Source organism: Parasteatoda tepidariorum, chromosome X1 (genome assembly GCF_043381705.1).
Source record: "Parasteatoda tepidariorum isolate YZ-2023 chromosome X1, CAS_Ptep_4.0, whole genome shotgun sequence".
NCBI classification, from domain to species: domain Eukaryota; kingdom Metazoa; phylum Arthropoda; class Arachnida; order Araneae; family Theridiidae; genus Parasteatoda; species Parasteatoda tepidariorum.
In genome coordinates, this window is record NC_092214.1 from 68,001,526 (window position 1) to 68,015,705 (window position 14,180).

General features: G+C 26.5%; 1 protein-coding gene across 2 annotated transcripts in view; it reads left to right on the forward strand.

The window, feature by feature from the left end:
* LOC107451020 (AP-3 complex subunit delta-1) overlaps window positions 1-14,180 on the forward strand; it is a 72,466-nt gene that overhangs the window by 24,950 nt on the left and 33,336 nt on the right. For both annotated transcript variants that reach the window (XM_016066984.4, XM_071187639.1), the window contains exons 9-15: window positions 925-974; window positions 1,365-1,414; window positions 3,281-3,329; window positions 4,435-4,580; window positions 8,182-8,330; window positions 9,006-9,132; window positions 10,504-10,607. In XM_016066984.4, the coding sequence (XP_015922470.1) occupies window positions 925-974; window positions 1,365-1,414; window positions 3,281-3,329; window positions 4,435-4,580; window positions 8,182-8,330; window positions 9,006-9,132; window positions 10,504-10,607 (675 nt within the window). The remainder of the gene's footprint in view (window positions 1-924; window positions 975-1,364; window positions 1,415-3,280; window positions 3,330-4,434; window positions 4,581-8,181; window positions 8,331-9,005; window positions 9,133-10,503; window positions 10,608-14,180) is intronic.

Sequence of the window (14,180 nt, forward strand, 5' to 3'; positions counted from 1 at the left end):
ATGATTAGAAAGAATTGTTTTTACAAGTTGACTGTTTTCATGCATTGAACAAATTAGGAATGATGGATACATTTTATATCTTTATACAGACGCAACATTTATATATTTTTTAATTGCTTTTTTCGTTATTGAAAGCCAAAATAACAATTCTTATAATAATCTTTCTTTTGTTTATTTTTCACCCACTTTTTATCTAACTAAATTATTGGAAAATTTAGAATAAAAAATTACTTGCCCAAGAACTAAAAATACAATAGAAAATTTAAACTGCCTAATAAACAGCAGGAACTTAGTTGTTAATCTCCAGAACTACAATGTATAAAATTCTTGATTCTTAAAGGAAACATTTGTTGCTTGTTTTATTCTTTTCTTTTTTTAAAGTTGCAACTAGCTCAAAATGTCCAGAAAAACTTTGCTTGACAATTTTTTAAACCTGTTAAAAAAAAATTACTTGACAATTTATGATGTTTAAAACTAATTTTATCTTTCTCGGTTCTCTTCCTTCATTAAAAGCAATTGTCAATAATCAGCCAATTTTGTGTATTTTAATTCATTCTTGTAGTATTTACATAACATTTAATTAGTGAAATTATATCTTGATGAATAAAGCATATTGTTTAAATTTCTGCACATTGTTTAATATTATGTTTGTCGGTTTTGCAGTACTAAATTTTTATTTGTTGCATATCAAGATTCTTAATCAGAACTGTGCTTAAATGAGTTTTTTTTAAATAATTGTTTATCTATTATATAGTACTTTTTATTTATTATTATATAAACTTTATAAAAAGCTTAATAAACTAAGTTATTTCTCCCGCAGTATTATTTATTTTATTTCTAACTATTTACGTTTAATTTAAAGGCTGCTTTTATGTTTTTTTTCCTGTAAAGATTACTTTTGTAATTTTTTATTTTATTTTTTAGCACATCAGCCATGTCTCTCCTTTATGAATGCATTAATACAGTTATTGCTGGTAAGTTGGTATTTCAAAATATATCTTGCACTGTTTAATTTTTTTCCTGATACAATTCCAGGGTTCCCACGGTCCTTGAGAGTCCTTGAAAGTCCTTGAATTTTTTTTTGCTAAATTTAGGTCCTTGAAAGTGCTTGAAAAACGTCTTAGGTCCTTGAAAAACTTGANAACCCTGAATTCGTATTGAAAATTCCAGAGGCATTAATTTTTTTAAATAAATATGCGATAATTTAATAAGTGTTCTTTTAATCAGAAATAATTTTAAAACATAAGAATGTTTCGCTTTAACACATTTACAGGAAATGGATCCTTAATACAGTATTTTTTATGTAATGTATTTGCATATGTTTTAAGATAAAGATACATAAATATTTTTTGTATTTGTTTCAGTTTTAATCTCAATATCATCTGGCATGCCAAACCATTCTGCTTCGATTCAGGTACAAATTAATGTTTTATTTTTGTTTCATTATTACCTTCTTATATCCGTGTTTTTGGATGTTCATCCTACTTATGATTTTCCTTGTGATTAAAATTTTCAGACTCATAGAAATTCTTTTATGGTTATTCTACTTTCATTTTTTGTGAGGTGTAAATTGCACTTTGTTATTCATGCTTGTGCAATTTTTAATTAAGTTATCACAATTTATATTCATGGGCTTTAAAATTTCACATTGGGATTTATATTTTCTTGATTTACAGATAAAGCAGATTCTTCATGTTTCTGCAATTTGCAAGTAACATGACATGTTAGAATTTTTATTTTTAAAAATCACAATTCTTTTTTAATCAGAGTATGGGATACTGCAGGGTTTCATAGTTATGCAATTTTGGAATCACATGCATATTTCCTTGATTTATATATTATGCAAAATAATTTCTTTTTATATTATGATTTATTATACAAAATATTTGAGTTAATAAATAATGTTGAGTTGAAGAAATAGAGTTCTCTGATTTTGAAATATTGCCCCTGGTCTCTCTCTCTTATTTTTAATAATGAGTATTATTAAAAATCTTTCCACAATGGTAAAAATTTTCCATGAACAAGGCTTGTTTGTTCGTGTGAATTATTCATATCCGGTTGAGTCTTTTCAAGAATTTTTTAATGTTTAAAATTAAGTTTTTTTCCTTTAACTAACGAAAGTTATGAAAGCTTGTAATGTATGTCTAATCAATATTTTTTCCCCTGCACCTTAAACAATAGTAGAAACAATAAATTAAAGAATAAAAAGAAATTTAAAGCAACAAGAAATAATAAAAAACAATTAATCTCATTCTTCAAAAGGTGATTCAAAAGAATGATTATGATTGTTTATTTTCATTTCTTTTATTAAGTGAGAGTTTTACCTTGATTGTATAATTAGTTTTTTTCCTGTTTATTCTTGGATAAGTATAAAAAATGAAATGTTGAAAATGCTTACAGATCATATCTTTAAAAGCAAAAATCACACAAAAAGTTTTGCATGCAATCGATTGTCCATATGCTTCTGGGTTGCAGCTTTTCAAATAAGAAGGATAGTTATAAATATTTGAAGATTCAAGAAAAATGTTAAGATCTCATAACAAAACTACAACTTTTATTATTTAAGAATTATTGTCCTTTTTTTTAAGCATGAATACTTTCCTTTAACAGAAAAAAATAGTCCTATCACAAATTTATTAAAGAAGATTTATAAATTGGAATCATTATAAAGTTTATTAGACCTTCTACAATTAATGATTCTACCACCTTTTAATTTCAATTTTATTGCTTTTTTCACACAGCAATTCTGCATCAAAAAGCGAAAAAAATTTAAAAATTCGTGAGAAAAAAATTGAACTGTTTTTTGCACAATTATAAGAACTGAAACTTAATCATTTCTCCTCATAAAATTTAAAAAAACATGCACTCATGTTTGAGTTGCTGTGTGAAAGAAAATTTTAGTGGTTCAAATAAAAGGTGCTGAAAAAGCAATAAGGGTTATTTCTATTTTAACCAAAAACTTGAACATTGATTCCATGTAAACAATTTAAATTTAACATTTTATAAAAGTATAAAATTTCAGTGTTGTATATTTTTTTAATTTGGTACCTTTACTTAAGTGTCCTTTATTTACTATAAATTTATACATAATTTGATTAATATTATATACCTACATAGAATCATACTCCTTAAAATTATACTAATTTTAATTTTGTAAATGCTTACTGTTTATTTCCATGCTGTTTGCATTTCTGATTACTGATAGCTATTTTTAAAAGTTAGTATCTCTGTTATATTTTTGTGTGTTACATATTTCAAAAATATATCTTATTTCATTCAGCTTTGTGTGCAAAAACTGCGTATATTGATTGAAGATTCAGATCAAAACTGTAAGTAAACGCCTCTTGTATTTGCTTTAAGTGTTACTATACTTTTAATCTATTGCATGTGCAATTAAAATCTATTGCATATGCAAATAGGTTGTCCTTTCATTCTTCAGTGTAAACAAAATTCATAACATCATATGTTATGTTGGAAAAGGCTTAGTGAATCTAATAAAGGCTAAATTATAATAAAATGGATTTTAAAATATTGCTGAATATGATGCAAACATGAAGCATTTAATTTTTTTCTGAAGAAAAACGGAAACTCACTGTGTAAACTGTATTTGGTTCCATAAACATTACATTACTATCAAATTTAATACTGGTTATATTTTTCAGCAGACATTGTTTTTTTTTTATGATGTACAAAATTTTTAATGTAAAAAAAAGTTGCTTTTATTGAGAAAGTGTACTATATGTGTGTGCACTTGTTTAAAATATTTAAGTAATGCATGATTACATTGTAAACATGTAGTAACAATTAAAAAATTTCAATATTCATAAATTGTGTATTTTAGAAATAAAATGATCTGTATAAATAAAATTCATAGTTGTATATATATTACTGTTCCTATGCCATTTTCTTATTCATATACCATGAAAATATGGTATTACTGTTCCTAAGAGTTATTATAGATAGGAAAATAAGGATCTTATTTGAAAAGTTAGAAACAGTGATGGTTAAACAAATTATTAATATTTTTTCCAGAATTATTGAACTTCATTTTTCATAAGTGTTCTTAAAGCTTTTATTCAGGTTAAAGTGAGTTTTTTTTAATTTCCATTATAATTAGATATTGATATATTTTTATGTTAGATTTTTATTTAATTATTTTCTTTCTTAATGAGCATTAAAATTCATATTTTGTGGAAATATATTCCACAAAAATTGTAAATAAATCATTTTCATATAATGTTACTGTTTGCATCTACTTTTTATATCAGACTTTGTTGTATAAAGTTAAATTTTTTTTTATTCTTACATGAGTACTGGACACTTAATCTGTAAAAATATTTTATGTGATGCTATTTAATTATACTATTATATATTATGTTATATATTATTTGAATCTTCTGCTGAAATTGATGGTTAACTGTCTTGCTTTTTTAGTGAAGTATTTGGGTCTTTTGGCAATGTCTAAGATTCTAAAAACTCATCCTAAGAGTGTCCAGGCACATAAAGACTTAGTACTTCAATGTTTGGATGATAAAGATGAATCCATTAGATTAAGAGCTTTGGATCTTTTGTATGGAATGGTAATATTTACCTTTCATATATTTACATCATAGACCTTGAATATGTACACTAGTCTCTTTTTTGTTTTAGAATAGAAATGTTACTCATTATATTTCCATCATCTTTTTAATGCTTGCAACATTTGGCTTGCAGTTTTATATGTTCTTCACATCAAAACGTGATAACTCTAGTTCAAAATTTCAGAGTCGAAATGGCATATTAAAAAAATAATTGATAACTGCTAAGCAAAGATTAAAAAAATGACGGAGATTTATGATGGAATTGTCAAGAAAAAGTGATTACTCAAATTTGTGTATCTTAATGATATCATATAAAAATATCAGAATCTGAAAACAAATAGTGTGGAATGGCTGAAAAAACAATAAATAACCACCAAAAGAACAATCGTAAGTGTTCTGAAATCAGAAACATTAGAATCAGCATGAATTGAGTGTTTCAGAAAGTGATATCTAAAATTCGAATCTTGTTGTGTCTATTTTCAAAATATCAGAATTTGAAAAACGATGTAGAAATGTCAAGATAAAAAAAAATCAAATAACTGCATGGATTTGGACTACATGGAAAATGGACCTTTTAAACATTTTGCACTTCTTCATTTCTGCACAAACATTCTGCATTTTGCACAAATTTGCACTTCTGTTTTCATATTTTGTAATCTGGCAATCTTTCTGCGAAAACATTTTTAAATCATTCTCGAAAAATTTCCCGTCCATGTAAGTAGATCTGATTTCGCTACTCGCTTTATAGTCCATTTTTTATACTGTTTTTTCTTTTCATTTTATTTTATTTTCTGTTTTTACATGTTATTTTTACTTATATTTACTTTTTGTGTTTTATTTTATTTGCTGTAATTTTTGTAAAAAATTTTTTTGTGAGTGCTCCTCACACTATTGTATTAATATATTTTGCTTTGCTTTATTGATACAATATCAGAAAGCACTCTGTTTTGCGGATATAATCGTGTGGGCTGATGAAAAGATTATATCTTTTTTTTCCGTTTTTTTAAAATTAAATTTCATCCTATTTTTTTTTTTTAACTGTTTGTTATTTTTTTTACTTATTCCCCCCTTTTTTCATATGTCTATTATTTTTCTTTGTTTTATCTTCATTTTGAACTTATATATATATATACATACAGTGAAACCCCGATTTTACGTTTTCTGTCGGACTAGCGATAAAAAAAGCTCGAAGCGGAATAATGTAAAATCAGGGTTAAGAAAAATCTATGCATATTTTTAAAAATTGACTCCTACCAGTTAAATTAGTGGAAAAAATGAGTAATCTTTACTTGCTTTTCGTTTCTAGCTACAATTTCGTATACAGCTCGTTCAATACTAACAATGTTTTGCAAATTTACTTCTTGATTTACATTTGCAAGTAAAAATTGTTTTAGAGTTTTTATGCTTTGTATTGCTTGATCAGATGTTGGCACATCTTCTGTTATTTCATCGTCATCAGCACTATCGTCGGAATCCGGCATTAAATCACTTATGAAAGGGATTTCTGAAGTAATGATATCTGTGTCACAGTTGATGTATGCATCATTGACTTCCGGAAGGTCCTCAACTTCAAACACGCTACCTTCTTCTTCCAAAACAGCAGTGCTCTCCTCCTCCGATATTGAAAATCCTGCTTTAATGAATCCATTGATAACGCACTTTCGGTCGACACTGTCCCAAGCTGAAGATATCAAATTAAGAGCCTCAAGAACATTAATTTTTGCCTTAGAAGCATCCTGAAAGTCACAAGAATCAAGAAACATTCGAGATTTTCTAACCAGTTGCTTCCGGCAACTCTCTTTAAATGATCGTATAATTCCTAAATCCAGTGGTTGAAGTTTGCTTGTACAGTTAGCTGGAAAATGCACATTTTTCAATTTAAGGTTTAAATGAGCAGTGCATTGGCCTAGGAATAAAATTATGTGGCGCTTTTGAAAATTCATTTTCTTATCCAGTTTTCAAAGAAAATTTTTAAATAATGCTTGCGTCATCCATGATTTTTTGTTTGAAGTGTAATCGGTAGAAAAACTTTTGATATTTTTGAAACACCATGGTTTCTCTGCTCTACCGATCACAAGAGGCGTTAACTTTTGACTTCCATCGGCATTTGCACAGAGCAAAACAGTAAAGCGCATTTTTGAAAGCTTTCCTCCATTTCAATTTTCACCTTTAATTGTCAATGTTTTGTTTGGCATTAGGTTGAAAATCAATTCCGTTTCGTCGCATTAAATATGTCACTTGGATTATAGCTTTTTAATAAATTTGGCAGAATTTCTTCGTTCCACTGTTACACAATTGTCATATCCACACTATCGGATTCGCAACAGATAGATTTGAAGCATAAATTGTTTCTTTTTTTTTAATCGATCGATCCAGCCATTTGATGCACTGAAGTCTTGGAGTTTAAGATTTTCAGCAATTTCAAGCGCCTTTTCTCTCAAGATGGATCCATTTATAGGAATCTTTGCTGCTCTGGCTTCCTGGAACCAGTTCATTAAAATGTTTTCTAACTCATCATACGGAGATGTTTTAAGGGTTTTTCTCTTCTTGGCATATTTTCCGAGTTTTTCAGCGTTTAGTTCTACTGAAGCTTCTTGTTTTAAAATCATTTGCAAAGTTGAATAAGCTATACCCAAAGATTTAGCAAGATCAACTTTAGTGCCATGAAATTCTTTAGCTTTTCGATGATTTCAGCCTTTTCGGCAGAGAAAAGCATTTTCGCTTCGACATCTTCTTTCGAGAAAAGAACACGATGACTGAGATTTCGAAAATGAGAAAAAATGCTATAGCTTTCAAACTCAAACAAAACCGACTGAAAATCTCATTTGGTATGCTAGCACGGAAAAATGAGTAAAACCATTTCGAACAGAATAAAAAATTTTTTTTGATCTCCTTGTAGAAAAACGCATCAAGCGGGATTTTCATAACAGGGGTAACGCAAAATCCGGGATTTTTTTAACATTATCGGTAACATGACGTAAGAAGCGGGATAGCGTACGAAACGGACAACGTAAAATCGGGGTTCTATATATATATATANTATATATATATATATGTGTGTGTGTGTGTTATTTTCTATTAATATTATCCTTTTATTTAATCAATATATAAAATTTTAATGTGAAACCTTATAAATACGTGTATGCATTGAGTTCTTCAGTATGACAGCCCAGTACTTTTAACTACTGTGCCACCATGGCTCTTACTAAAATAAAATCTATGTATTTATTGTATAGAAAACTTTTAAAATTGGCTTTTTACTGTTTGAAATTTAAAGTATCAGCATTTTTTGAGAGCTGATTAAAGTTTGTCTGGTCTTAAGCTGACCGTGATTTTTGCATGACAAAATGTCAGTTAAAAAGTTTGTCCTCCAATGTGTGTGACATCTAATTTCTTCAATTATTCCTTTGTAGTTTCTTTACATTTGTATTCTCCTAATTCCACTGTCTGCTGCAGTGTCAGTCTTTTTTTAAAAATTATTTCCACAAAATTTATAAATAAAACAAAATTTTCTAAAAGATGAATGCATTTTATAGAAGATTCTTTTCCCACCCTTTATGTTATGAAACAAATATAATAACATGGAGTCCTTTATTGCTAGGTGTCAAAGAAAAATTTGATGGAAATAGTCAAGAAACTCATGACTCACATGGACAAAGCTGAAGGAGCACAGTATCGAGATGAATTACTTTCTAAAATTATTGATATATGTTCCCAAAATAATTATCAGTATATTACTAATTTTGAATGGTATGTATTACTTTCGTTAAAATTTTTGAAAATAAGTAGCTTTTTTTTAATATTCTGCAGATAATAAATATTTGATTTGCCTTTCTCAAATTTTACTGCATTTAATACATATTTTAAGTATTTAGCACATTTTGCATTCTTTTTTTGGTAACATACAATTGCAAATTTTCCTCCAACATATGGTGAAGAAAAACCTATTTTTACTATTAAGATTGGTGAATAGTTTTGCCAATCCATTGCTCTTTAAAATACTGCAACAACACAACTTTTGTTTTCTTTTTCATTCAAGGCTCCCTGGTTTGTAATGTGATAGCTCACTGCTGGTTTCATTAATAAAATATTTTCTTGTGTAAAAATATTTATTCCAGAAATACTTAAGGATTAATCTATATCACAATTTAATTTATTTATTAGCAATAATTGCAACTTCCTTTTTCATAGTCAAAGATGAAAATAAATATATAAAATAATGGCTTTTTAAAATTTTATTTTTGGTCAGGTATATTTCCAGTGATAAAAATTATCTTCAGTTATGTTTACATATGCTAGATCGTTGAACTAATGTAGTGTCCCTATTTTCATAGCTCTAATTAATTCATTTTATGATCAAACACTTTTGTATCGTTTTTTTTACTACTAATTTTGAAATGATTCACACTTTTAATTATTTTACAGGTATGTTAGCATATTGGTAGAACTTACTAAAATACAAGGAACAAAACATGGTTCAATTATTGCTGCTCAAATGCTGGATGTGGCTATTAGAGTTCAAGCAATAAGAAGTTTTGCTGTTTCTCAAATGGCAAGTATAAAAAAAAATCATTGTTTCTGGTTCAAATAACTTTATGCACTTGTTTAAACAACTATAAAGTGTCCTGTTCCCTATAAGTTACGATAAAACTTAAATAACTTATAGCTTCATCATATGGCCAAAATACACGAAGTTATGAAGAATTCAACTAATGTAGAATTGACTACAGTATGCCATTTGATTAAGAGAGAGTAAGCAAAATGTCATCAGAAGCAAGTAGTTTAAAACTTTGTTAAAATAAATGTCTTTTACAATTTTTTAATAGAATTAAAATATTAGGAACTATGGCAAAGTTTTTGAACTAATTAAATTGTTTGAATTATGCTTTTTTTTTCAATATTTGAGGAAAATTTTGACTTTTAGATAAGGTTTAATGTTCAAAAGAAATAAAAATGTCTTTCAATTTTATCAATTAAACATACTTCTTGAACTTTCATTTTTGCTATATTTTACAGTATTGCAGGTTCTTCCAAGTTTGATATGTCTTAAATCAATTACTGAAGTAGCATTTAAATTCAATCCTGGTATTTACACCACACAATTTGTAGCACTTATAGCACTTATTTGTTTGCACTTCCTTAAATGTCCCTGAAAACTTTACAGTTGAAGGTGGATATAAGGTCCCCTGGAAAGGCTTTATTTTTCTTCAAAATTTGTTTGCTAATGTGTGTTATTTATATCTTGATGTTAACATAAAAAAATTTAGCCACCTACAAGAGAATTAAAACAAGTAGAAATAATGTGTTCATTGCCTGATATTTACAATTGTCAATGCTGATTTTTATAAAAAAATTTTTTCTTACTAATTTTTGCTCATCGATACAAACAAGGAATAGAAAAAAAATCAAAATATTTATTTTAACATAACTTAAATTATTTTTTCTGTATATTGCGTAAACTGTATTTCAGTAATTATATTGTATCATCAATATGTGTAATGGAGGAGCTATATTAATAAATATTAAAATGTACCAAAATATTGAATTTTTGTCCAATCTATGTTGTTAAGATATTATATATTATTATTACTGAATAGAAATTTTGGTTTGTGTATACTTAGAATCCCTGCTAACAACACAAGAAAAAAAAATCGAAGAAAATTGCCCATTAAACAGTTGATTATTTTTTCTTGAGAAAATTTTTATATAATTCTTACAAGTGATTTATTTTTAAAAAATAATTCATATTTTTGAGCAGATGTGTTTTGTCTTTCCACAGACATGAGTCTTTACCTTCAAAATATGAAACCTGTTTTACATATTTAAACTATATGTTAAATTTGTTTTTAAATGCTAAAATAATTTCTTCTTATATTGCTCAGTTAATCATTTTATTTTGAATTAATTTTCTTTTATTTTTCAGGCTATTTTATTAAAAAATGCACAATTTTTACAAGGAAGCTCTGATAGAAATAGCATTTCCGAAGTGCTTTATGCTGCAGCTTGGATATGTGGTGAATTTTCAGAGTATGTCAAAGCTGATTTTTCTTTCTTTTTTTTTTTTAGAATATCTAAAATGAAGTAACTTTTTTTTTTAAAGAAAGAGAAAAGATTTATTATTTTTTGTTTATTTTTTTGCATGCAAAATGCTATACAGGTTTATAAACAAAGTTATCAAAACATTCAAAAATTGGCATTTTTGCACTTTTAATAAAACAACTGTCCAAAATTCATTTAACTTGAATTTTTGGTTTATTTCATCATAAAATTCTTTTTAAATAATTTTACTTTCAAAAAATAATAATTTTTTAATTAATATTTTGTTTGCAAAAAAATAAAGATCTAAATTTCACAAATTCTTAAAATTTCTTTAACTTAATGCAGAATCAATTCTTATGATATAAAATTTAGTGTACCTTGTAGTCAATATCCATACTTTTTGTCTGATTAAATATATATATATATATGTATATATATATATATATATATATATATGTATATGCATCATAAAAAGCTTCAGTTAAACTTCTTATGTTATTCCTTTTCTGTAAATGTTTCGTAATTTATTATTCAAAACAAAATGCTCTTTCTCACACTTTAAAATTCAAATCCTGTATTTTAATCAATTGTAATTCAAGTATGCATTAACTAACATGTTGACATTTTTCATTTTCTTCAACATGATTCTGTCAACATGATTCTGACAATGAGGCGCCTTATTATCACAATCAGTCTCCCAAATATTTGTAAATTCAATATTACTTTCCGTTTTGCTATTTAAATCTTAATTTTTTAGTCCATATTTTATTTTATTTTTCTTTAAATTCACTTTGTTTACATTCTTGTTATTCTTTTTTTATGTCCAAAATTTTCATTTTACATTTCATGATTTTCTTTAACATTTTCATGAATATTTTCATTCTTTTTTTGTTCTTTGATTTGACATTCTTTTATTTATTGTCGAATATGACAAGTAATAGTATCCACTTGAACTAAAAGTAGATTAAAAGACAGGATGTAAATAAAGTGTGGGGCATTTTGTTTTAAATAATAAATTAAGAAAAAGATTTATAGAAAAGGAATAACTTAAAATGTTAAGTTTATATGTATACAAGGTGAGTCTAAAAAAGACAGCAAAACTTTACTGGGTGATATACCGTATCTACCTGAGCAGTATTCATCATAGAATGTATGTTCAGGGCATAAGCAGTTAAAAGGTAGTTTTTCTTTGTCACATTTAAAGAATTATCACGAGAGATGGAAAAGATGCCTCATAAACTTTTTATTCACAGTCTGGAATATGATAGATATGCAAAGAAATTACTCAAAAGAAAAAGAGGTAATTGGTGTCCAAAGAATTGCTCAAAGAGATGTTAAAGAATTGTGCTTGGCTGTATTGTTTCTGGCAGAAGATCTTATGAGCAATTTCTTTGAGTGTTTCTTTGAGCAATTCTTTGTACATCAATTACATCTTTTTCTTTTGAATGATTTCTTTGTATATCTTCCATATTCTGTAAATTAAAAGATTTTTAAAGCATTTTTTCGCATTCTTGTGTTAATTTTTTTAAATGTGACTTAATTTCTCACTGCTTGTGTTCTTATCATGTATTTTTTATGATGAATACTGTTCCTGTAGATGCGTTCTATCACCAAGTAAAGTTTTGCCATCTTGTTCAGACTCACCCTCTCTCTATACACACACACATTTATATATTATATATACACACATTTGTTTTATGATGTTTTGATTTTAGCCCATTCACAGTCTTTAAAGAGTACTTAGTACCATTTAATTAATCAGTTAGGTCTCAGAAAAAAAAATAAAACGAAATTTTTTTTTGCATCATGGACAACTAATCATCTTTTTATTTTGTGGTGTAGTAAAGTTAACTCTTATTCAAGTCTGTAGCCAAAATATAAATATTGCTGCAAATTTGTTCCAAATCCAAACAAGTACCAGTTTTAAACTGTATTGTCCTTCTCAGACAATGAAGGAAGTAGAGCTTATTATGTAACAGAACCAGCTGAGACCCTTTCCTGGCTTCCAAGGTAAACTAAGATTTTGACAAATATTTACTGAAAAAAGGAATAAATAAGAGACTCAACCCATTACTCAACTTCCATTATTGTCTTTTAATTTTAGTATAACTCTTATAGTATACTTCTTTTTTTTAAAATCTTTTTTCAGTATAGTGTAACATTTTTCTAATTATAGTATAAAATTTTTCTTTTAATTTTAATGCAATTAGAATGGCTTTAAACCCCAGAAAAAATTTTAGTAACCCTTTTTAAAGTGTTAATTTGAAAATTATTTTTAATTAGAAAAAGCTTATTTTCATTTTGAGCAGAAACTTGAGGTAACCTGATTTTTGCCAAACTGTCATCATCAGGGCCTCTGCAGTTAGTTTACAATAGTTTGCTCTGAAAAGTCATTGTGTTCTAACTTTCGCATGAATTCTCGTAATTTAATTTAACTATTGCTTGCACTAATAAATATATCATTGCTATATAACAAATAGCAATAAAAAAACTAACATTGTTTCTATGTGCACACCCTATGAATAAAATATTTATATAAAGGAGACTATAATCACAATAAAATATTTTTAAAATTATTATTTTTTGTTATCATATTTTATGTGTATTTTAATTCATTTGTTATGGTTTTATATGGAACCTAAACTAAGTAATATTAGACTTAATAGTCTGCTATATATTAATGTTCTATATATTTTTTTATATTTTGTACATTTTAAGAATATTCTATTTACCTTTAGAATTAATTGCTAGGAACAAAGCTTAGATTGAGATTGCAAAAGTTTGAAAGAAAAAAAACTTATTAAGCTCTTAATAAAATTACTAATTTTACTAATAATGTTGAATTACAATCAGCGTTATAATGCTTACACAAAATTACTATCAAAATTTTATTCCAAAGCATTTTATTAAACTATTAAATTATGGCAAAAGAGGTTGTAAAAATTAAAAATATTTCATAAAGAAAAAAAAATTATTTTAACTGCATTAATCAGTATCATTAAAGTGTTGAAGTCAAACATATTTATTTTTTAGTACTAAATATAATGAATAATTTATCCATGGTATTTAAATAAAAAATATAAACTTATTTAAGAATGGTCTTTTATTTAAGTGCAGGAATACCTCTAATTTTTTAAGTATTTTAATTAAATTGTTTCCATAAAAATGTATTGTGCATAATTTTATTAGAATTCTTTGCCAGCACTGAAACAATTATAATAGTGCTATAAATCAACGATAACCATACTTGGTAAATGGTTTATTAAAGAAACAGAAAGTAAAGTTTTTATTAATTAGTATAAAAATAATTGTTAGCCATAGTAAAATTCTTATTTTCTCAAAGAATAATGTTGAGGATAAATATGAACATTACTGGTTGTTAAAATAGAAACAAATTACTTAAAAAAGTTACATTAGTAATTATATACAGAGGGAACCGATTATCCGGAACGATCAGGACCATCGCTATTCCGGATAACTGATTTTTCCGGTTTTCTGAATCGCTACAAAAAGCCGTTTTTTTTTATTGTTAGGCGCAACTAAAAAAAAAATTTTTGGAAA